This window comes from Nicotiana tabacum, chromosome 3 (assembly GCF_000715075.1).
Source record: "Nicotiana tabacum cultivar K326 chromosome 3, ASM71507v2, whole genome shotgun sequence".
NCBI classification, from domain to species: Eukaryota; Viridiplantae; Streptophyta; class Magnoliopsida; order Solanales; family Solanaceae; genus Nicotiana; species Nicotiana tabacum.
The window spans coordinates 191527129-191549550 of NC_134082.1; the positions used below are offsets into that span (position 1 = coordinate 191527129).

Below are 22422 nucleotides of genomic sequence, written 5' to 3' on the forward strand. Positions count from 1 at the left end.
ATTTCGGATTTTCGGATTGGATTCGGATTGGTATGATTTTAATCCGATCCGATCCGATATCCGAAATTATATGTACCTATATAAATACACACTAAAATTTTAGGGTTATGTTTATTCATTTTTCACACACCCCCTCACTCACTTATATTTTTCCGCCTCTCTTGCACCTTTCTTCTCTTCAGTGAAGACTAAAAGAGTCTCAATGACTCAAACTTCCGATTTTACTTTGATTTTATGTCTGTTTCTTCCGCCTCTCTTCTCTTCTCTTATGTCCTTTATGTCTATTTCATGTTCTATTCTTCAACTTTTGATTTTATTTTGATTTTTTTGTTTGTTTTGGTAGATGGAAGATGAGATAGAGACACCGAATGAACTTTAAATTGTTGAAATTTTTTGTGACAATCCGATCCGACAATCCGAAAAATTATCCGATCCAAAGTTTAAAATCCGATCCAATCCAATGTTAATTCGGATCAGATTCGGATTGCCCTTTTCAGAATCCGAAATCCGAAATCCGAATCCGAAATAGGCTAAATCCAATCCAATCCGATCCGTGCACAGCCCTAGCTCTATCAGAAAGATAGAAAGGTGATATCGTGCACATCTTTATTATATTATTAAATAGAGTATATGATATTATACTTCATAGTATTTTATGTTGCTTCTTAATATAAATTGTATTTTCAAAATTGAAGATATAATTCTGTTTTCAATGAAAATTTTAAATGCATTAATCCTTGTTCTCTAAATTCCGTCCTTCTTTTTGGAAACGGGACAACAACAATTCTTTGGTTGAATTTTTTTTTAAAACTTTACCCTATCGATAATCATCCCAATTATTTTTTACATTTTTTCAACTTTACAACAGGAATTGTGGAATGGTTTTTGTGACATCTCATTTTCAAGGACAGACTTTAGTAAGACCCAGGAAGAATCATAAGTACTAAGTTTTGCGGGTAGAAATGAGGTACCTAAATACCATCTTCCTTCCGTCTTCCTATCAAACACGAACAACAAGTACACCAACAAATGTTTCAAATGCCAAGATTGCCCAACATCTCCCACTTATCCTACCAAAACAAAAGAATAACCCATCTTTAGATTCAACAATGAGAAACCTTAACACCAAAGGATACTGCTGCTTTCACCAATTTTCTCTCTTCCTTTTGATTTCTCAATTTCTTGTTCCAATTCTTGCCATACCCACTGATACAATCACCCCAACACAGCCTCTAACCAAAGACCAAACCTTAGTTTCTTCCGGACAACTCTTTGAATTAGGCTTTTTCAGTCCAGGCGGTGTCAATTCAGACAAATGGTATGTCGGAATTTGGTACAAAGAACCACAAGACAGGACTATTGTCTGGGTTGCAAACAGAGCCAACCCTCTTTCAAACTCACCCACCTCTGTCCTAAAACTCACCGAAAATGGCACCCTTCTACTCGTCGACGGTCAAACTAGGAACTCCGTCTGGTCTTCCGATCAAACTCCGGCGACCAGCACAGTAGCCCAACTCCTAGATTCCGGGAACTTTGTCGTTCGACCAGAAAACGATGAAACAGAAGAGAGTTACACGTGGCAGAGCTTTGATTATCCAACAGACACTTTATTACCTGGGATGAAACTTGGGTGGGACTCAAAAAGTGGGTTAAACAGAAACATAACATCATGGAAAACAGCAACCGATCCAGCTCCTGGAGATTTCACTTTCAAGATCAACACAAATGGATTACCAGAAATTTTCTTAACGAATAAACAAGAAATTGTCTACAGGAGTGGTGCTTGGAATGGACTTAGATTCAGTGGGGTACCGGAAATGAAACCTACTGAGATTATTACGTTCGAATTTCAGTTCAAATCAGATGAAATATATTACATGTTTGAGTTACATAACAAGAGATTGTATTCTAGGTTATTGGTGAATCATAACGGTCGGCTTGAAAGATACACGTGGATTCCGACAAACAATATATGGAGTAGATTCTGGTATGCTCCAAAAGATCAATGTGATGGTTATACAGAGTGTGGGATGTCTGGAATTTGCGATACAAATCTTTCGCCGGTTTGTAAATGTATGGTGGGATTTAAGCCTAAGAATCAAGTGGCATGGGATTTGAGAGATGGGTCCGATGGATGTGTGAGATTTCATAAATTAGATTGTGAAACCGATAGTTTTAATATATTGAGGAACATGAAATTGCCGGATACAACGAACTCTTTTGTAGATAAAAACATGAATTTGGATGAATGTGAAGCTATGTGTCGGAAAAATTGTTCTTGCACGGCGTATACTAACTCGAATATTAGTGGAAGTGGGTCGGGTTGTGTGATTTGGAGCACCGAACTTATTGACATGCGGCAGTATGCGGCGGCGGAAGGTGGCCAACTTCTCTACGTTAGGGTGGCTTCTTCTGACGCAGGTATGATCCCATTTTTCTCGAGCTCTTTTAATTTGGATGTTTCTAGCTTCGTTTGCAATTTCATGTTTTTTAATTAAAATATTTTAAACTCAGATAAAGAGGAATATTGCGATAGAGTGACAATCAGCGTAAGAAAATTATAGTACAACAGATTTTCTCGTATTAAAAGGAATTTGTACAATCAATTTTAAGTAATTTAGGATTAACAATTGATTGTTAGCTAATCTCTGATCCTCTCTGTGGGGATCAAATATTGGATGATTGGGACGAGTTGAGTCGACTCGGTTAGCACGGGTGGGTTAGCGAATAGTTGATATGGTATAAATTTGAAAATTTTCATTTATTTGTTTTTTTTAATAATAATAATTCAAAGCGAAAATTAACATAAAAAGGGTAATGGAATTTTAGGAAAACTTTTGTGAAAGTTTGAAACTTTAGGAAACAAACTTTTGTAATAGTTTGGAAAGATTTCTATGATTGGAAATATGCAACTGTTAATTTACTATTACTACTTTACTACTAGTATCTTTTGAATATTTTTGTGGGAGAAATTTTAATTTCACGCAAAAGATTACTCCCTGTTCAAAATAAGTGATTTTTTGGCATTTTTCTTGTGGTCCAAAATAAGTGATTTTTCCAGATTTCAAGAATGAATTAATTATTTTTTTCCTACATTGTCCTTGGAGTAACTACTGTTGGAATATGTGTTAGGAGTGTTTATGTGAGATAGTAAAGGTTAATATGGTCAATTCCATTGCTAATTAATGCAAAAAGGTGAATTTCTTAATCTGTGTGAAACATCCAAAAAATCACTTATTTTGGAAGGAGGGAGTATTTATTTATTCATTTGGCAAACTTGCTGCTCTCTATATCATTTCCAGTTCCACTACACATCTTTTTTCTTTCGTCATACATTTCTATAACATTGCTACTATAAAAAATAAGTTTCTTTGCCTCTTTAAACAATAGGTATAGTTGTCTGTCCTTGGTTCCCTTTCTTGTTACCTACTGCTCTCGGAGATCTAAAACTTATACTTCCTCAGTTCAGTTTTACTTAATATGTATATTAAAAATATATTTTCATTTTTACTTCTCATTTTATAAATATCATGATAAGACAATTTTTTTTCCTGTTACATTATTTATTACTCATTGAGTCATTTCAAATCATTTTCTCAAATCCAATAAAATACACATCAATTAATATGAGTATCATGGTAAATTATGCACTTCATTTATTATTTTTTAAGGGGCGTAAAAAGTCAAAACGTGCTAAGTAGAAATGAACGGAGGAAGTATAATCAATAGATTCAAAAACTAAATAAATAATTGCCTGTTTGAAATTCATAATTGATTGTTATGAATACAACCTTTGAAAAACCAAGAAGGTAATATATTGATTATTGAGTACATTAACTCCTGAAAAAGACTCATAAACAGCCAACTTTCAAAGCTATTCTGGCTATATATTCTTAGTGGTGTGCACGTTTTACATCTACGTAATAATTTTCTATTTTTCCCTCTTTGCGTGTTCTACTTTGAAAACGAAAAGAATAAAAACCCAACCATATCTAACAACCCTATCTTTAAATTGCTTTCAATAGGGACCTACTTATATTAATCTACTATTTGGACTTCCTTTTTCTCACTTGATTAGATAGGGATGGCTAGTATTTGAAAAATATGTGAGACAGTCATGCATCTCAAGGCTCTAAAAGTGATAGCCATCCAATTCATTTGGAAAATAAGTTCTCATTTCTAGAAGTTTTCTTAAAATTTTTGGAAAAGTTTGTATGTCAAAATCACACTAATATATGTTATTATGCCTGCACTTTGTTGTAAATATCAAAAGAAGATTAATTCAATGATGGGTCATTATGAAAAAAGTTCAGAAAATAAGGGTGAAAAAAGTTCAGAAAATAAGGGTGAAAAAAGTACTAGGTTTAAGGAAAAAAGGGAGTAACAAACAAAGTGACCGAAATTGGCATTAGCTTTTTCTTTTTGACCTTTTCCTTAAATGGCTGCATGACATACTGAAATAGTAAAATCTAATCCTCCCCTTTTCTTTTTCTTTTTTTTGCTTTCATTTGCCTTTTGGATTCATAAACTTTTTTAATTTTGGTGGAAATAAAGTTTCCAAATAGCGTTTATTTCGCTCTAATTATTTTCCATTAACTGGTCCCACATAAAGTGGGCCCACAAAAAGGATACTCCTAAATCCTACTCCCAAAATAAGTGATTTTTTGTTGTTTTCACACATATTAATAAATTCACCTTTTAACATTAATTAACAATGAAATTGACCATATTAACTTTTACTATCTCTTCACATAAATACTCCTAACACATACTCCAACATTAATTACTCCAAGGACAATATAGGAAAAAAATAATTAATTCATTCTTAAAATCTAAAAAAATCACTTATTTTGGACCACAAAAAAAAAACAAAAAATCACTTATTTTGGACCGGAGGTAATACTAAAAGTTAAAACGGTGAAGAAGCAAATTCCTGGACGGTGTGATGGCCCCCTGACATTTACCATAGTTTCGGCTCATTCTACAATGTTACATGGCCGACGAATTTGACTTGGTTTAGTTATGTTTCCTAGTGTAATACAGAAATTTTATTTTACTACCAGCAATAGTTCGTGGACCCTACTGAATACCAAGTCTTTACAGATTCTCTCAGCTAAAGACTAGTTAAATTGACCGAGAAAATGTCGTGGATGGATGTTAATATTTGTCTGTCCTAGTAGATAATTTAATAATATTTTTGGTTAAAAGGATAAAGTGAATTTAAAAAGAGTGGTGGGCTCGGCCCAAATTGTTCTTGGAAAAGGTCTTGGGTTCTTTAATTTTCTATTACACAGGAAGATGGAAAAAGGAAAGAAGAAATGAGACATTGAAAATGAATTCACACAGAATAAATATCACTTTTACTGTATTACTAGACTTATAACCTATTTGGACAAGCTTATTATTTTGTATTTCTATTTTACTTATTACTTTTATATACTTATGTAGCATAATTTTCGGAGGCCCGCTTGGTCCATGTAAATCCGCCCCTGTATACGGCTAAAATATTTGTTAACATCATTTGAACAGTAGTCTTTTAAGCTCAAACACTTGCCATTGTTTGATTTTTGTTTATTTCTTAAATGAAGTATAATATTGTACTGTAACTTACTGAAGGAAATGTGATTTCTGTGTAGCTATAGGTTTTCAAACAGAACAAAAATGATTCTTTGATTTTACCACAAATTTCTTGGAAAATCAAGCTGCATTTAACTTGGAAAGTTTTTGCCGAGGGTCCATCGGAAACAGTCTCTCTGCCCTTACAGGGTGGGGGTAAGGCTGCGTACATCCTACCCTTCCCAGACCCCACTATTACACTAGATTGTTGTTTTATTTAACTTGGAAAGTTTTTAATTTCAGCTCAAAGTGGAGGTGTGGGATCAAGCAAGACAAAGAGAGTTGTAATAGCTGCTGGGATTACAGTTGGTATAGCTATTGTGCTATTTGGAGTAATCCTCTACTACTTATCAAAGAGAAGAAAATATCAAGGTTCAGTACGAACTAAGTCTGAAAACAAAGGTACTGGAGACATCTGTCATAATTAATAAGATTGTCTAATATGAAATGCTAATGAATATTTCTTATGATTCAAACCAGGCATTAGTGAAAGAAGTCAAGAACTTCTAATGAATGCAGCTATCATTCCAAGTAAAAGAGAATTTTCTGGTGAAACTTCAGCAACAGAAGAGTTTGACTTACCATTATTTGATTTCAGCACCCTAGCTATCGCTACAGAAAATTTCTCTGATGCAACTAAGTTAGGTCAAGGTGGTTTTGGTTGTGTTTATAAGGTAAATGCTGAGTTATATGTAAACCATACTGGTATAATAAAGAAAAAAGATGATCAATCAATCAGATACTTTTTTTGATCAGGGAATTCTGGTTGAAGGTCAAGAAATAGCAGTCAAAAGGCTCTCAAAGAATTCGGGCCAAGGAGTAGAGGAATTTAAGAATGAGCTAAGATTGATTGCTAGGCTACAGCACAGGAATCTAGTCCGGCTTCTTGGCTGCTGTGTTGATATGGAAGAAAAGATGCTGATCTATGAATACCTGGAAAACAAAAGTTTAGATTCAATTTTGTTCAGTAAGTATTTTTTCGTTATATTGTCTTCATGAGGGTAGCAAGTCACATAATTCTCTAACTTACGTAATTTGTAATGACTCACATTTCAAATATGCTCTTCAGATAAACATAAATGCTCGCTGCTGGACTGGCGAAGGCGGTTCAATATTATTTGTGGGATTGCTCGGGGGCTTCTATACCTTCACCAAGATTCAAGATTTAGGATTATCCATAGAGACCTTAAAGCAAGCAATATTCTCCTTGATAAGGATTTGACCCCCAAAATATCAGATTTTGGCATGGCAAGAATTTTTGGCGGTGATGAGACTGAAGGAAATACAAAGAGAGTAGTTGGAACCTAGTAAGCACAAAACATAAACTTTCTTCACACAATTCGTAGAATCCTTCAAAACTGCTTCTAATCCATTTTTCTTTTGATGCAGTGGTTACATGTCTCCAGAATATGCAATGGATGGCCTCTTCTCTGTTAAATCTGATGTTTTCAGCTTTGGGGTTTTGGTGTTAGAAATTGTAACCGGGAAGAAGAACAGGGGATTCTATTATCAAAATAACCAACTCAACCTTCTTGGACATGTAAGTTCACCAATCATATGTTAGCTTCATTCCTGGCAACGCGTTCATCATTTCTTATGAAAAACTAATTGATTCTGCAGGCGTGGAGACTATGGAAAGAAGGGAGAGGCTCAGAGTTACTGGATCCAGCTGTAGGAGAAACGTTTTCTCCGTGTGAAGTAATGAGATGCATACAAGTTGGCTTGTTGTGTGTCCAGGAGCAAGCAGAAGATAGACCAAACATGGCTACTGCGGTTTTGATGTTAGGCAGCGAAAGCGCATCACTGCCTCAGCCTAAAACCCCAGGATTTTGCCTTGGCAGAAGACCGGTTGATTCTGATTCACATTCAACTAATTATGAAGAAACTTGCACTGTCAATCAAGTTACAGTTACCATGATAGATGGCCGATAGTTGATGGTGTCATCCTCAAAAGTGTATATTACTACAAGAGGTTCACAATTTTCTCTTGTACACTTCCTCCCTTTTATGTTTTTGGGTAAATTTTGTGGAAGCTAAAGAGTATTAGGTATTCTTTCTCATTACATACAACAATTGTGAGCTCAGAAAGCTAGCTGTGCTTTTCTATCATCTATGTAAAAGTCTAATCATTCCTATTCCATATCTCTCAAGTTCACTGTAAATTGCTGTGCCATCATTGATGTGATTCAGAGGGAATAGTTTGTGCATTCATCTTCGCTGTAAGTTTTATCTCCCTACTATTACATCCCTCTTAATAACATGGTTCTTCTTTCTTTCCACGCGGTTGTGATGAAGATAGCAACATCTACATCAAGACCTATTGCACGGTAACATTGTGATGATTTGTTCTAAAACATGCAAACCTCCAATAAAGGAAAAATACCTCAAGAAGTAACAAAATACGAGAGGCCAGTTGACTTCAAGTGCTCAGCTAAAAGGATGGCATAATGATTTGATGAAGCAAACCTGATCTTTTTGTTGGACTCAGGTCCAACACTCGCTCATACCACTTATTGAATTTTCTGAACTAAGTATAGAACCACATTCTTAGTTATATAGAACTGATTATTACAAATCACTTAAACATTTCTTAGGTACCAGATATCAGAAGAGGCCTCACATTTGATCGTTTTGACAGGAGGAAGATAATTTCAGTCTTAGAATTATTTTTCATTTTCTCTTTCGAAGATTAAGGACCAGAGAATGATGATGTCAGTAGTGGTGGTAAATTCAGTACTATAATTGGAGTACAGAGTGGACCATAATGGTAAAGCTCAAAAGATAATTATAATCTGATAAGGTATGTAGTGGACTTCATTGAACTCTGATGATCCAGATTTTCACCCCAGCTCCACACGCTTGACTCATGACTGGCTATTGTTCGACTTGTCAGGAGGTTTAATGAGGAGATATTACTGTATTGTAGTGATAGAGATGGTTTTTTGAAACTTACTGGGCTGAAGTTACTAGATGATGTAGTATTTGAGGATTGTAAATTAGCATGTTTGAGCCTCTTTGGATTATGGAATATGCTATAATCAGTCCTCATGGTAATGGCAGCCACCAGTCATTGTGTAGTGTGCCTTGGAAAATTGTTTTATCGTATGAATCACTTGAGGAATAACATACATGTCCTATTGACTGATGAAGTTGGTCTATTTATGTAATTCAACCCCTAGTTCTGTTTTCTGATCTCTTCACTGGTGCTAGCCATGAAATGCAATTTCCTTTGCATGTAATGAATACCATATCAGTTACTGCTACTTTAAAGTTAAAATTTAATAAACAAAAATATTCAAATTTCCATTTTTTTCTTGAGATCTCATTTCTATATTTGCTTGGCCTGTTGGCTAAGCTAGACTCAAGTGTAAAGGCCAGAGGGAGAAGCTTATTATCCTATGCTCATCATTGGCATGTCTTTACTGTTTTTCATGGTTATCTTTACTGGACTACAACAACAAATCCAGTGGAGTCCCACAAGTGGGGTCTGTGGAGAGTAGTATGTACGCAGACCTTATAGCTACTCTGACGAGGTAGAGAGACTGTTTCCGATAGACCATACTCTGTGGAGGGTAGTGTGTACACAGACCTTACCCCTACTCTGGGAGATGTAGAGAGACTGTTTCCGATAGACCCTCAGCTCAGGAAAATGAAAAGAGATAATAGAAACAAACAATAACAACAACAAATGCCGGAAAGATAATACCAACAGTCTAAGAGCCAGAAAAATAGATGGAAAAAAGTAATAACAACAAGCAGTAATAACGACGAGCTATGAAGCGGAAGATCGTAAGAAAACATGTAATACAAGCAATCTAAGAACAAGACACTATCAGCCTAGACACTCGACTACCTACTAACTTTCAACTATAATCCTCGATCTTCGCACCTTCCTATCAAGAGCCATGTCCTCGGTAAGCTGAAGCTGCTCATGTCTTGCCGTTCACCACTCCCTAATACTTACCCGCCAAAGCCAACTGCTCACACCTTCTTACTGAGGCATCTAAGCTTTTCCTCTTGACATGCCCGAACCATCTAAGTCTTGCTTCTTGTCCTCTATGGGGTCACACCCACCTTTACCCGGATATCTTCATTCTTAATCTTATCTAACTTAGTATTCACTCACATCCATCTCAACATCCTCATTTATGTTACTTTCATCTTTTGGATATGGGATTTCTTGACTGGCCAACACTCTGCCTCATATAACATAGTCCGTCTAACCACCATTATGTAGATTTTATATTTAAGTTTTGGTGTCACATTCTTGTCACACAAGACGCCGATGCTAACATCCATTTCATCCACTCTGCCCACATACGGTATTTGACATCCTTGTTAATCTCCCCATCTCTTGGGAATGACTTGTGAATCGAGCCTCACGTCCATGTCCGCTCCCTTGTCACGTCGTTGAACTTGCACTCCAAGTATTCAGTCTTAGTCCTGCTCAACTTAAAACCTTTAGACTCTAGGGTCTGTTTACAAACCTCCAACTTCTCTTTACTAGACTAGACGTTTCTATATCGTTTTGGGAATTGCATGAGGGCTTCTTATCTTCATCAACACTCGAGGTAGAAAATTATCCCGAGGATTTTAAGACTAGCAATATTGTACTAAAAACCCAAACTTTAAGACTTTGACATATCTAGAATTCTTGGGAACGAACAGAAAGAGCTTCCGACAATGAGAGTCATCGTGATATAGTTACTATTTTAGTATTTTTATCTTCTTTTGCTTTTTCATTTCAATATGAATACCTGATCATGTTTTGTTAAAATTCAGAGGTTATATGTCCCCTTGAAATTTCAAATGTGATCAATTTTTCAGTCTGGGTTTAGCTTTGGTGTCCTAGCATTGGAGGTAATAGCTGGGCAGATGAATGCGAGTTTTCATCAACTAAGCATTCTACAACCTTATAGGACATGTAAGTAGACAATATGGTGCATTTAACTTCCTTTATGATTTTACTTATTTTATCTAAATTGCATTTCTTATTTGCTTTGCAGTTAACTTCCTTTCTGATTTTACTTATTTTATCTAAATTGCATTTCTTTCAAACAAATAAGCTTGAGGATGAGAATACTCTTGAATTCCTAAATAATTCTTTGCATGAGTCTTTCCTAGTGAGTGAAGTTATAATATGTATATAAGTAGAGGATAGGCAAGCAATAAGTTCTGCAGTTTCAATGATAAATATTGAAAATGCACAGCTGCCACAACCTAAAGATGTGTTTTCTGCTGAGGCTTCAACCTTGAAGATATGTTCAGCATCCACTGATACAACCATATATGGAGGCGAAGATGTCTAGATCCTAGTATAGTTTGCAGTAAACATGAATTGAACAGATTTCCTAAACAGACTAGCTCAGTAAGGAAAGATTTCATTTTAGTTAAAAGGTTACCCTTCCTCTGGATCCTATATCATGCTAAGTAACAATTATTACCATTCTCTGATTGCATGCTTAGGTAGTCTAATCTTGTTCTCGATTCCTAGTTGAGCAAATATGATTACCCAATACTTTCAAAACACCGACTAACCAAAGTACTTCCCTTGATGAAGAAGTGCTGTCCATTGTAAGGGAGTTGTACTATGGAACAGGAATGACGTTATGACATGCAATAATCCATGCCTCAAGTTTAAATTTGTTGTGTATTAGATTGATTTGTACAACACTTAGTTATAACATTGAAGAGGATGGAGGAATAAATAAAGAAGGAAACGAGCTGCCTTATCTTCATTAAAACTTAGAAATTCGTCTAGTTGAAATAACAAGCATAGATTGAGAACTGGTTCAGTCGCAATTATTGCGACTTATCTCCTTAATGTCTTTACCTTTTTGGAGTTGTTTTAAGTTTATGCATGGTCTGCCTAAACAGATACGTAATAGACTACGTTCTTTTGCAAAACAAACACTCATAATTTACATAGGTCAAAACCAGTAGTGTCAGTTACGTTTCTTATGTGACTTATAGTTAACTTTTCCTAAAGGGGCAGGAAATATCTTTGGACTCTGAAGTATGCATTAATGACAGGATTATCTCTCAAAACAAATCTTCAAAGCAGATTTCACTAAAGAGTTAAAGAGCCTTGGATGTAACTATGTTTTCTCAAAAGAGGTTCAATTTGCAGATGTGTCTGGAGAAAACTCAACCAGATGAAAATGAACTCTTTTCATTTAGTGGAAAATTTTATTTATGTTAGAGCTAACAAAAGTTTGAACCATGACGGATATTCCGGTGTTCTCTCACCAAGACTTAAAAAGCATATTCCGTGAAAATGTAGTCAAATAATAGACAGTCGTCTGAATGTTTTATTTAAGATAAAGAGTGGATTTGCAAAAATTATAGAAAGTTTTAACTTTTCCTAGAGGGGCAGAGATATGACTTCGGCCTCTGAAGTATGCATTAATGACGAATTTATCTCTCAAATAAATTATCAATCCAAGGTTTTAATAAAAAGTTGAGGATCCTTGGATGAAACTGTGTTTTCTCAAAAACTGAACCAGATGATATTGAACTCATTTTTTAGTGGAAAATTTTATTTATGTTAGCTAACAATAGTTTAAACCATGAATGATATTACGGTGTTCTCTAAACAAGACTGCAGAAGCATATTCCGTGAAAATATAACCAAGTAATACATAGTCGTCTAAATGTTATATTTGAAATAAAAGAGTAGATTTGCACAAATTAAATTGTGACCTGATCTTTCAGTTAATGCTGACACAAATCCTAGTCTTCTTTTTTTGTCCTTCCTCTTAAGTAAAAAGATTGAGAAAACAACAAGGCTCATATGCATTTCAACTTGCCCTCAAGAACTAACCTTTTAACTTTTCCTCTAGATCTTTGCTATATATTCATTTCAATTAACAACACAGCTTTTTATCTAACATCAGCTGATAATTTAACTTAACACCAATTTGTGCTTGTGAAGATTTCAGGATGCATGTTGATTCTCTTCCTTGAATAAAAGAAATGAACACCATGTATAAGCCATTCTGATATATCTGCTTATGTAGTCCCTTTTAAATTTTTCCTATTTCTAGGCTAAGGTCTAAATTTTCTACCATTGTCTCCTAAATGCTTTTATTCTGCACCTGGCTATCACAAAGATGAAACACATGCCACATAGTGAAAAACTTAAATCACTTTCTCTTGAAGAAGCCTATTTAACATTGAACTCTCAGTACTTCTCCATGTAAAAGCCTAACCTGAAAGCTTAACTTGAATTCAAAACCTTTGATTTCCATAGCTCTCTCCTATCTGGGCAAGAAAGCAATGGCTGCCATACTTTCTTGGCTATTCACTATCTGTCTTCTGCATATCTCCATAACCTTATATGCAAATTGTGTTGCTGCAAGTGATACTTTGATTCCATATCAAGTCCTCAGGGATGGCGAGACTTTAGTTTCGTCCAACCAAAGATTTGAAATGGGATTTTTTGGTTCTACTACACCATTTCGGCACACAAGGTACCTGGGATTGTGGTACAAGGGTATAGAGTCTGGTATAGTATGGGTTGGCAATAGATTGAATCCACTTGGACATGGTGCAAGGCTTGTATTCGATGTACAAGGATTCATTTTTCTCCAAGATGATACAGGAAAGAAGGTACCGATTTATACGCCAAAACAGATTGTTCTCTTGCCAGTTTTGCAGCTCCTTGATGCAGGTAATCTTGTGTTTCGAGAATCTAGCAATCTTTTAGCAGGAGAGTACCTGTGGCAAAGCTTTGATTATCCTGTCGATACATTGTTACCAGAAATGAAGCTTGGTTGGGACCCGAAAACTGGACTTAACCGAGCCATGAATTCCTGGAGGACAAGTGATGATCCAGCTCCTGGTGAGTATTTCTTCAGGTTAGAGTCAGGTGAGTCAGGTCAGTCACTCCAACTAGTTCTTGAGAAAAAACAGCAAAGAGCTTCAAGGTGGGGTCCTTGGGATGGACAAATATTCAGTGGCGGTGATGCCCTCGTGGACGAGCTGGTACTCAGACCAGTATTTAACTCCAAAACTGGTGCATTTTATGTTACATTTGAAGCCAAGAACGACAGCAGATTGAAACTGTCACTGAATCCAGAGGGTAAGATACAGTTCCTGAAATGGACAAATGCCACTGGCTGGATTCAAGTGAAGGTCCTGAATAAGGACATATGTGACAATTATAGGACTTGTGGGCCTTATGGAGTTTGTTTCGTTGAGAATCCATCCTGCCGGTGTCCTGATGGTTTCACGGCTACATCACCAGATGACTGGGACAAGATGGATTATACCAACGGATGTAGGAGAATGACTCCTCTTAATTATACTGACAAAGATATGTTTGTGAAGAATACTGGACTGAAGTTGCCTGATAATGCAACTTACTGGGGAATGTTGTCCCCAGAGGAGTGTGGAGAGAAATGCTTGAATGAAAGATCGTGCATGGCTTATACTATCATCAATATCAACGGAAATGTCAGCAAATGTTTCGTTTGGTTGGGAGATTTACTTGATATGAGACATTCGGAAAAAGCTGGGAATGATATTTATATACGGATGACACACGGAAAACTAGGTAAAAATTATTGACAAGTTCTATGATTACCTACTTGTGAGACGATAACTGTGTCAATGCATTAATTATTATTAGTATGGTGCAAAATTACGCGTGCATAAGTGACATTTGAAGGGTGAAATAGTTAACTGTTGTGTAAGTTAGTTATTGGCGCACGCACATTCATTAACAGAATTCCCCATATTAATAAGTACTCCATATTAATAAGTTAGTTATTGGAGTACTAGATTAACTGGTTCATGCAGATTAGTTATTATTTGTTTTATTTTTGGCCGAAACTTGCTTTTCAAATGAATCACTCATCCCTTATCTCAGAAGGAAATGTTATATTTTAGCTATTTTCAATCTAAGTTTTGAAGATGGATATGCATCTCCACTCCATGTTATCTTGAAACAGTAGGTATGTTTGAAGCATTTTACTGAATGTTGTCGACTTAAATGCTACACAATCTAGCAAAAGATGAAACCAACCTGAATGCAGCTGGTCCTTCTCATTACAAAATCTTTTAATTTTGTACTCACAGAATAAGCAAATATCTGAAGAAATCCCTTCAAGTTTGCTGCTTAAATTATTAAAGCTGAAGTCTGATTTCATGAAAAAGAAACAACTAACACTTCTTTCATATGAACAGAAGCAGCTGTTGCCCCTGGGAAAAGGAAAAGGAAAAGGAAAACGAAAATGAAAACGAAATGGATAATATGTGTTTCTTTAACCTCAATGCTGGCACTTCTTATCTTCTCTCTACATAATCAGGTCCGGCGTCATGCAACAAAGACAGATGTGCTAGGTAAGAAGATTCACCTTTTGCCTCTTTTATATTATTTTCATAGTTCTTCATTACAGCCCAAGCTTAGTTTCACTCAAACACTATTCTTGAAGAAAAATTCCTTTAACTCTTGATGTTTAATTCTTGACACGGGAAAGAGTGATCAGAGACATTAGCAATGAAAAGAAGTTCCTTATACCCCCAGGCCGCTAACTAGAGTAGTTTTTTTTTTTTTTTTTTTGCAAACACATGACCCTGTAAGCTAGATAGTGTGCAACCTCTAGTAAGGTATGATTCACTTCCATAATTGTCTAATTAATTTATTTTCTCAAAAGAATATCTTTTTCTGAACAGATGAACCAGAGATTAATCAGCCTGGAAACTCTGTAGAAGCTTTGCTGCAGGGCGCAGATGTCATTGCATATGATTACAGTGCTCTATCTGCAGCCACTAACAATTTCTCGCTGTCTAATAAGATAGGTCATGGTGGCTTTGGCAATGTTTATAAGGTTATTATTTCTTTTCAACAAGCATGGACATGCATATTTACAGTAACTAAGACAAATCATGGCAGAAATTTAATACTCAAATAATACACATACTTAATCTGTAGGGTGTATTAGATACTGGAGAAGAAATAGCAGTGAAGAAGCAGGAAGTGACTTCACGTCAAGAACGAGGAGATAAGGAGTTTGAGAATGAAGTCAAATTAATAGCAAAGCTTCAGCATCGTAACCTAACCAAGTTATTGGGATACTGCATTCATGGAAACGAAAAGTTCCTGGTCTATGAGTTCATGGCCAATAATAGCCTCGACAAGGTCATATTTGGTATGACAGCTTAAATAACAGTTCTGTTGCACATTTGTTCTGTATTATTTTGAATTATAAAAAACACAAAGGACAGAAATTTGGGACAGTCCGAGTGAAATTGAGTAACTGTTTGCTTGTATCATGTCCAGATTCTGCAAGAAGGGGTAAGGTAACATGGTCAATGCGCTTCAACATTATCAAAGGAATTGCAAAAGGATTAGTTTACTTGCATCATGATTCAAGGTTGACAATAATCCACCGAGACTTAAAAGCTAGCAATGTCTTGCTAGACAGAGAGATGACACCCAAAATATCTGACTTTGGGTTGTCAAGGGCTTTTGAAGATGATGTTGAAGAAAAGACTCAGTATGTAGTTGGAACACGGTAAGTAGATATCACTCATTATTATTAAGAGTAGACGTTTATGTACATTTTAGAATTTTTTCCTGATGTTTTTTTGTTGTGGCTGCAGTGGTTATATGCCACCTGAATACTTAGAAGATGGACATTATTCAACAAAATCAGATGTGTTTAGCTTTGGAATTTTGGCATTGGAGATTGTCAGTGGCCAAAAGAATTGGGGTTATCAGCACCCAGTCCATGATATTGGTCTAGTAGGCTATGTAAGTATATCATCACAAGGTTATCATTATTATTTCACTTTCTTAAATTGGTTACACAAAAGTTTCACCTTGTGCTAAAACATTGTACATGTATGATCTTTCGATGATCAGGCTTGGAAAATTTGGAATGAAGGGAAGGCCGTAGAACTACTGGATCCAATGATAGAACAATCAGGCGATGGGAATGAAGTTTTACAATGCATCCTTGTTGGGCTTTTGTGTTGTCAGCGACGTGTCCAAGACAGACCTTCAATGGTTCAGGTGGTTTCCATACTAGAACAGAATGAAACGTCAAGGTTAAATTGTGTGCCCGTGGAACCTTACATCCCTAGAGAGTGGAGTAACAGTTCCAGGAGCCGCAACAGTGTGAATGGGGTAACTATTACTGAACTCACCGGAAGATCATGATGACCTAAATTCAATAAACAAATGCACAGAGAACAAACTCAGTCAATGTAAGTAGGTCTGGAGTTTTGTTTCTTATTCCGTTTACTAGTATAATTTGAAACTATGAAAATGGCATTCCTGCTGGCAAACAACCCAAGAAGCTTAAGCTGACCTTCCTATTTTGGGAGCTTGCAAGTGGGAATTCTAGGGAAACTAGTATTTGCTAAGAAAAGGATCATTTATCACCTTTATAAAGGCACTGACGACCTTTTCTAAATTAGAATTTATGTATCTTGTTGAGTTTTGGGTGGCTTCATGCAATGCAAGACATAATAGTTTTTTTATATATTTCGTCTTTTCAAGAGGAAGTCATGGGTTCGAGCCGTGGAAACAGCCTTTTGCAGAAATGCAGGGTAAGGCTGCGTACAATAGACCCTTGTAGTCCAGCTCTTTCCCAAACCCCGCGCATAACAGGAGCTTAATAATGCACTGGGCTGACCTTCATATATTGTCTTTTCAAGAGGCACCAAATTTGGCAGTGTCTCTAATAGTTCTGCTTTTTCTTTAGCTTGAAATGATACAGTATGCTTAATGAATTACAAGCACCTTATCAAACAGGATCTTGATTATTTGGTTATTAATGCGGTTGATATTAACAAAATCTATAACATCATTGAATTTGATATTTATGGTGCCCGGAGATATTGGATTCACTTTGTTTGACCAAACATATATATTCTGGTTCAACTAATTAAATTTATATAAACAAGGATTAATCTTGGTTAGTAATATTATCCTAATGAAATTCTCAGTAGTGATAAATAACGCGTAGATCTATTCCAGAAGCTATGACGGTGCACAATTATCAATATTTTAGAACCCAAATAGAAGTAATGTAGCATTAAATAGCGATCAACAACAATAAATATCATTTATGTAAATAAATGCAAAGGAGTCACCCGAGAAAGCATAAAATCAATAAATATTCTTTATGACAATCAAGAGTGACGGATAAGCCTTTGAGTGCCCGAGATATTCTCGGATCCAGTAGAAAAGTGTAGACAAGAATCTCAGTGAAAATATTGTTTTTGTGTACTTTTGATGAGATCAGATTTTCTGTAAAATTAAAGTATATTTTACCGGTGAATATCCCATGCCCCCTATTATTGTGCCTCTTTCTATTAAATAGGAACATGTTCCTAAAACCCTAATAGTACAGATACAGAGAATACAACAACAACAAACCTAGTTTGATCCCAACAGCCACTAGAATATTCTCTTTAATGTCCTATCTTGAGACTAGCCGTTATAACTCTGTCAAGGGTATTTAACACCGGCCTCGATTATTGATGACTCCTCGACTTTATCCCTTAACTCTTCCACCACGGCCTTCGTTGTTGCTTAGATCACTTCGATACGTGGCTGCCTAGGAATGTTTCACTAAATGCCACTTTGACTTAAGTATTCTAGTGATAGATTTTGACCCATATACACTTCTATCCATATTTGCCCAAATATGGCGTATATCATAGTATAAATTTTTACACTTTCGGATTAGGATGTATGTAAATAACTCTTTCTGCCAACAAGAATGGCTGGTTCAGAAGGTCAACATATCTTGGTTATCAATATGAATTTAGACATCAGTTTCTTAATTTTCTATTTACATATTTAGAAACTACAGGAATTATTATAAATAACAATGTTTTGTTGTTAGTTATATGTAAGCAAATGTTTGAACAAATTCTTTTTATTGGATGTCCCCAAAGGGACACTGTTTGAACGAACCATAGGTAAAAAAAAAATGATAATTTTTTTATACAGAAACTTCAAGCTTCCTCAACTTAAAACCCAACTCTTAATTTCACTAAAATTAATAATGACGTAATAACAAGTTAGAGATATATTTATCTCCTTTTCTAGTGAGTTTTTTTGTTACAGATTCGAATTTAACTACGTGGCCTAATTGCACGGTGCTGAGTGAAGAACTGAATTATCACACATTATTAAATGGAAGAAAACAAAAGTTGTTGATAAAAAGACAAGATATAAGATTTAAAGTCAATAGATTTCAACTAAATATATTTATACAAATCTTTTTAATTTTCTTATTTAGGATTGTGATCGCAACAGTAGCAAAGACTTTTAGTAATCTGGATCCATCAATGATCCTACACTTGCATAATATCTCGTACGTGTACATCTTAATTATAACATGATTGAAGAAATTAAACAACATATAGTGAGAGTGATATACAGGTGCGGATCCACCTTACGACCTACGGGTTCACGCAAAGGCGGATGTAGAGTGTTGACGACGAGTTCAGTTGTACTCATAACTTTCCATGCGGAGCAAAAATTTATGTGTAAAAATTCCTTAAAATTATAAAAATAGTAGATGTGAACCCATAACTTTTAAAATATAATGGGTTCAATTCTAAAGCCTTCAAAATTGAACCCAAATAAATCTTGGATCCGCTCTAGGTTCACGTGAACCCAGTAGATTTTGTTCAAACAATGTAAGTGTGTTCCAAAAATTTATTAAATATCTATAAATATTTAAATGTGAACCCATTTACTATTGAAAATTTACTCGATGTGGTTGCAAACTTGCAGGAACCCATAAACTGAATTATGTAACTCAATAACTTACCTTTGCTCTTTGGCAACTCGAACTTCCATCCAAATGCAAGGATTGAATTGGTCAAAAGGAATTGAACTTTCAATTTCACGTGCTTCAAAACACATAACCATGGTTTAATTCATGTATTCGTCCAATACATTATTTTCTGAGGTTTAGAGAAATAATACTTGTAGAAACGAAAATCACATAAATATATTGGTATGAGTAAACATCATATGCATGGTTGTCATTACCGGTGTACATAGGTCGGGTTGGTTTGGGTTTTGCAATTACCAAACCAAACCAATTGTGTCAGGTTATTAAATCTAAAGACCAAATCAAACCAATAAAAGTCGGGTTTTTTAATCTCGGTTTTTCTCGAGTTTTTGGGTTATTTCGGATTTTTTTTCATAAAGTCTTCATAGAACAAAACATAGAATTTGTACTCCAAATATTTCTTTGATCCTAGTAAGACATAACTATATAAGGTGGTTTTCAAGAAAATAACATAAAATATGAGATGAGCTATGGCATTGTATTAAAATATTCAACAATAAAGATAATAAAATCGCATAAAATAAATATTATTAATAAGCCATAATAAAAAATAAATATAATTAAAATTACTAAGTTGCTAAAATAAGTACGACTAACAAGTACTATTTTTGCATGAGTAAACTCTATAAAAAAATAAGTTGTGCATTTTATCTAAACCATGGAAACTAAAAATATAGATATCCAACACTATTTCATTCCTAGTACAATTTAATTGAATGTCATTTATTGGTATTAATATTGAGTATAAAACTTATTGTAGCATTCAAGAATTATAAGTCCAAGTTTAAAATAATATGTTAAAAACTAAAATTATGAAAATATTTAAGAAATATTTATAAACTACACTACAATAAATATTTTTATGTACTAAATATATTTAAAACTTCTATACATGTAATGTCGGGTTGGTTTGGTTCGGTTTGACTTTTTTTAGTTAAAACCAAACCAAACCAATTATGGTCAGATTTTTTTTCCCAACACCAAACTAAATCAATCCAAACCATAATCGGGTTTTTTTTTTGTCGTCTTGATTCGGATTATTGATTTGTTACGGTTTGTCGGTTTACTTTGTGTACCCCTAGTTGTCATTTTCTATGTTTCATATGAGAAGGAAGAAATATACAAAATATATATTGTGCTTTAACAAAAGGTGTGGATTAAAGCAAAGGATTCATTCTACAGATGTCATGCCCCGAACCTGGGCCTAGACGTAACACGACACTCGGTGCCTAACTACATGTGACCGAGCGAACCAACTGGCTGGCTGAATCAACATGTGATATCATAACATACTAAATGCAGAAGATAAACTAACACATGCTGATACATTGAAAGTCTGAATTATATAAACCGAAGTGCGGAAATATGAATACATTTTTGAAACATATTTGCAGCAAACATAGCTTAACATGAAAAACTTGAGACTCTGTCTAACTGTTACTCTAGTCTATGAAGCCTCTAATGAAGTACTAAAAACACTGATTGTCTGTAAATACTGAAAGACTGTAAAGTAATGATAATGCCCCGAAAGAACTGGGATCACCAAATAGCTGGTACGAGAATCCTAGCGCTCTGAATCATCAACCTGCAAATGATTACCTGCATCGTGAGATGCAGCCCCGGGCAAAAGGGACGTCAGTACATTTGAATTGCACTAGCATGTAAAGCTAACTGAGAATTAAAAATGCTAAACCTAAAACTAACATGATAATTGAGAATTGATAATTGATAACTGAAATTATAACTATTGAAACTGAAACTGAAATGATAACTAATAACTGAACTGATAACTGATAACTGAATTGATAACTGGTAACTAAAATGATAACGGGTAACTGAAATGATAGCTGATAACTCAACTGAACAAAGGAAGTAAGGATATGAATACTCCCTCTTTTGAATGATGAACAACCTGTTTATCTGAATAAGCTATGGACTCGGGCCCAATATATATGTGCACAAGCTACGGCCTCAGGCCCAAGTATACATATACATAACTACGGCCTCAGGCCCAAACATGCATAAAGCATAAACTACGGCCTCAGGCCCAAACATGCATAAAGCATAAAGAGTGGCCTCAGGCCCAAGTATGCATAAAGTATATAAACTACGGCCTCAGACCCAAATATAGGTGTTCAACATTCAGGGATTTAAAATCAGGAACTGAGAATCATATTGTAATACATGATAGTGAAGTACTGAATCACACTGAGTTACTTGATACTAGAATACTGGATCACACTGAGTTACATAATACTGGAATACAGGATCACACTGAGTTACATAATACTGGAATACTGAATAGGGCTAGACTGAGATATGTATTCTTGAACTGATTATGAACACTGAAACTTCAACTGTTTATGGCATACTGAGTAATCTATACTAAGACTTGGGGGCATCAAACCCAAGTCTATATTGAATATGCACTGAGCTCACAACGTTCAGAATGAATGTCATGAACGAGTTATGAAGCTAGAGAATAGAAGTTCTACAACTATTCAAAGAACTAGGCTAAACTATATTTCTGAGGCAATTAGTAACGTGGTAAAAGAAACTTAGTGTAAGGAGAATCATTAATGTTCCCAAACATAGAGAGTTAGCCTCACATACCTCAACTTCCTGCTCTTGAGCATAATACAACATTCGCCAACCCTTTCAACTTTAATCTATATCAATACAAGTCAAATGGATTCTAAATTAGCAACAATACCCATGTTTTTGGTCACTTAGGTATTTTATCAAACACTTGGTAAGTATAAAGCTTTATAATCCCTATTAATTATGTCTCTATACCCAATAACCCATTCCCTTGCTCCTAGATAAATTCTAAAGTCTCAAATGGTTATAATTAACATTATTTTTTATCACTCATAAGGTAAACAACACCCTTAACCAATAATCAACAATCAACAACCCAAACCTATAACCGTTCATGCTTTTCTATCAAACCCATCAACTCATATCTCATGAACTAGAG

At 35.2% G+C, this 22422-nt stretch overlaps 2 protein-coding genes across 3 annotated transcripts; both read left to right on the forward strand.

The window, feature by feature from the left end:
* The first annotated feature begins 887 nt into the window (after positions 1 to 887).
* Positions 888 to 7852, forward strand: LOC107816027 (receptor-like serine/threonine-protein kinase SD1-8). The gene is made up of 7 exons (XM_016641702.2): positions 888 to 2421; positions 5860 to 6018; positions 6097 to 6290; positions 6373 to 6583; positions 6686 to 6923; positions 7006 to 7156; positions 7237 to 7852. The coding sequence occupies exons 1-7, from the start codon at positions 963 to 965 to the stop codon at positions 7546 to 7548; spliced, it is 2724 nt and encodes a 907-aa protein (XP_016497188.1). The 5' UTR covers positions 888 to 962; the 3' UTR covers positions 7549 to 7852.
* A 2537-nt stretch (positions 7853 to 10389) lies between these two features.
* Positions 10390 to 17124, forward strand: LOC107816030 (receptor-like serine/threonine-protein kinase SD1-8). 2 transcript variants are annotated; one of them, XM_016641706.2, is made up of 9 exons: positions 10390 to 10540; positions 13001 to 13288; positions 13379 to 14173; positions 14806 to 14961; positions 15295 to 15449; positions 15554 to 15770; positions 15902 to 16136; positions 16225 to 16375; positions 16487 to 17124. In XM_016641706.2, exons 1-9 carry the CDS (start codon positions 10492 to 10494, stop codon positions 16781 to 16783), a joined length of 2343 nt encoding a protein of 780 aa, XP_016497192.1. In that variant the 5' UTR covers positions 10390 to 10491; the 3' UTR covers positions 16784 to 17124. The 2 variants fall into 2 exon arrangements, with proteins under 2 accessions (XP_016497192.1, XP_016497190.1); XM_016641704.2 differs by lacking the exon at positions 10390 to 10540 and having other exon boundaries at positions 12762 to 13288.
* The last annotated feature ends 5298 nt before the right edge of the window (positions 17125 to 22422 follow it).

Bases quoted from the DNA above. Each gene is read 5' to 3' on its own strand.
- LOC107816027 (XM_016641702.2), top strand. From the start codon at position 963: ATGAGGTACCTAAATACCATCTTCCTTCCGTCTTCCTATCAAACACGA. The intron at 6,291-6,372 runs GTAAATGCTGAG...TTTTTTGATCAG, and splicing joins GTTTTGGTTGTGTTTATAAG to GGAATTCTGGTTGAAGGTCA. The intron at 6,584-6,685 runs GTAAGTATTTTT...TATGCTCTTCAG, and splicing joins TTTAGATTCAATTTTGTTCA to ATAAACATAAATGCTCGCTG.
- LOC107816030 (XM_016641704.2), top strand. From the start codon at position 12,895: ATGGCTGCCATACTTTCTTGGCTATTCACTATCTGTCTTCTGCATATC. The intron at 13,289-13,378 runs GTAATCTTGTGT...CATTGTTACCAG, and splicing joins TTTGCAGCTCCTTGATGCAG to AAATGAAGCTTGGTTGGGAC. The intron at 14,174-14,805 runs GTAAAAATTATT...TCATATGAACAG, and splicing joins GATGACACACGGAAAACTAG to AAGCAGCTGTTGCCCCTGGG.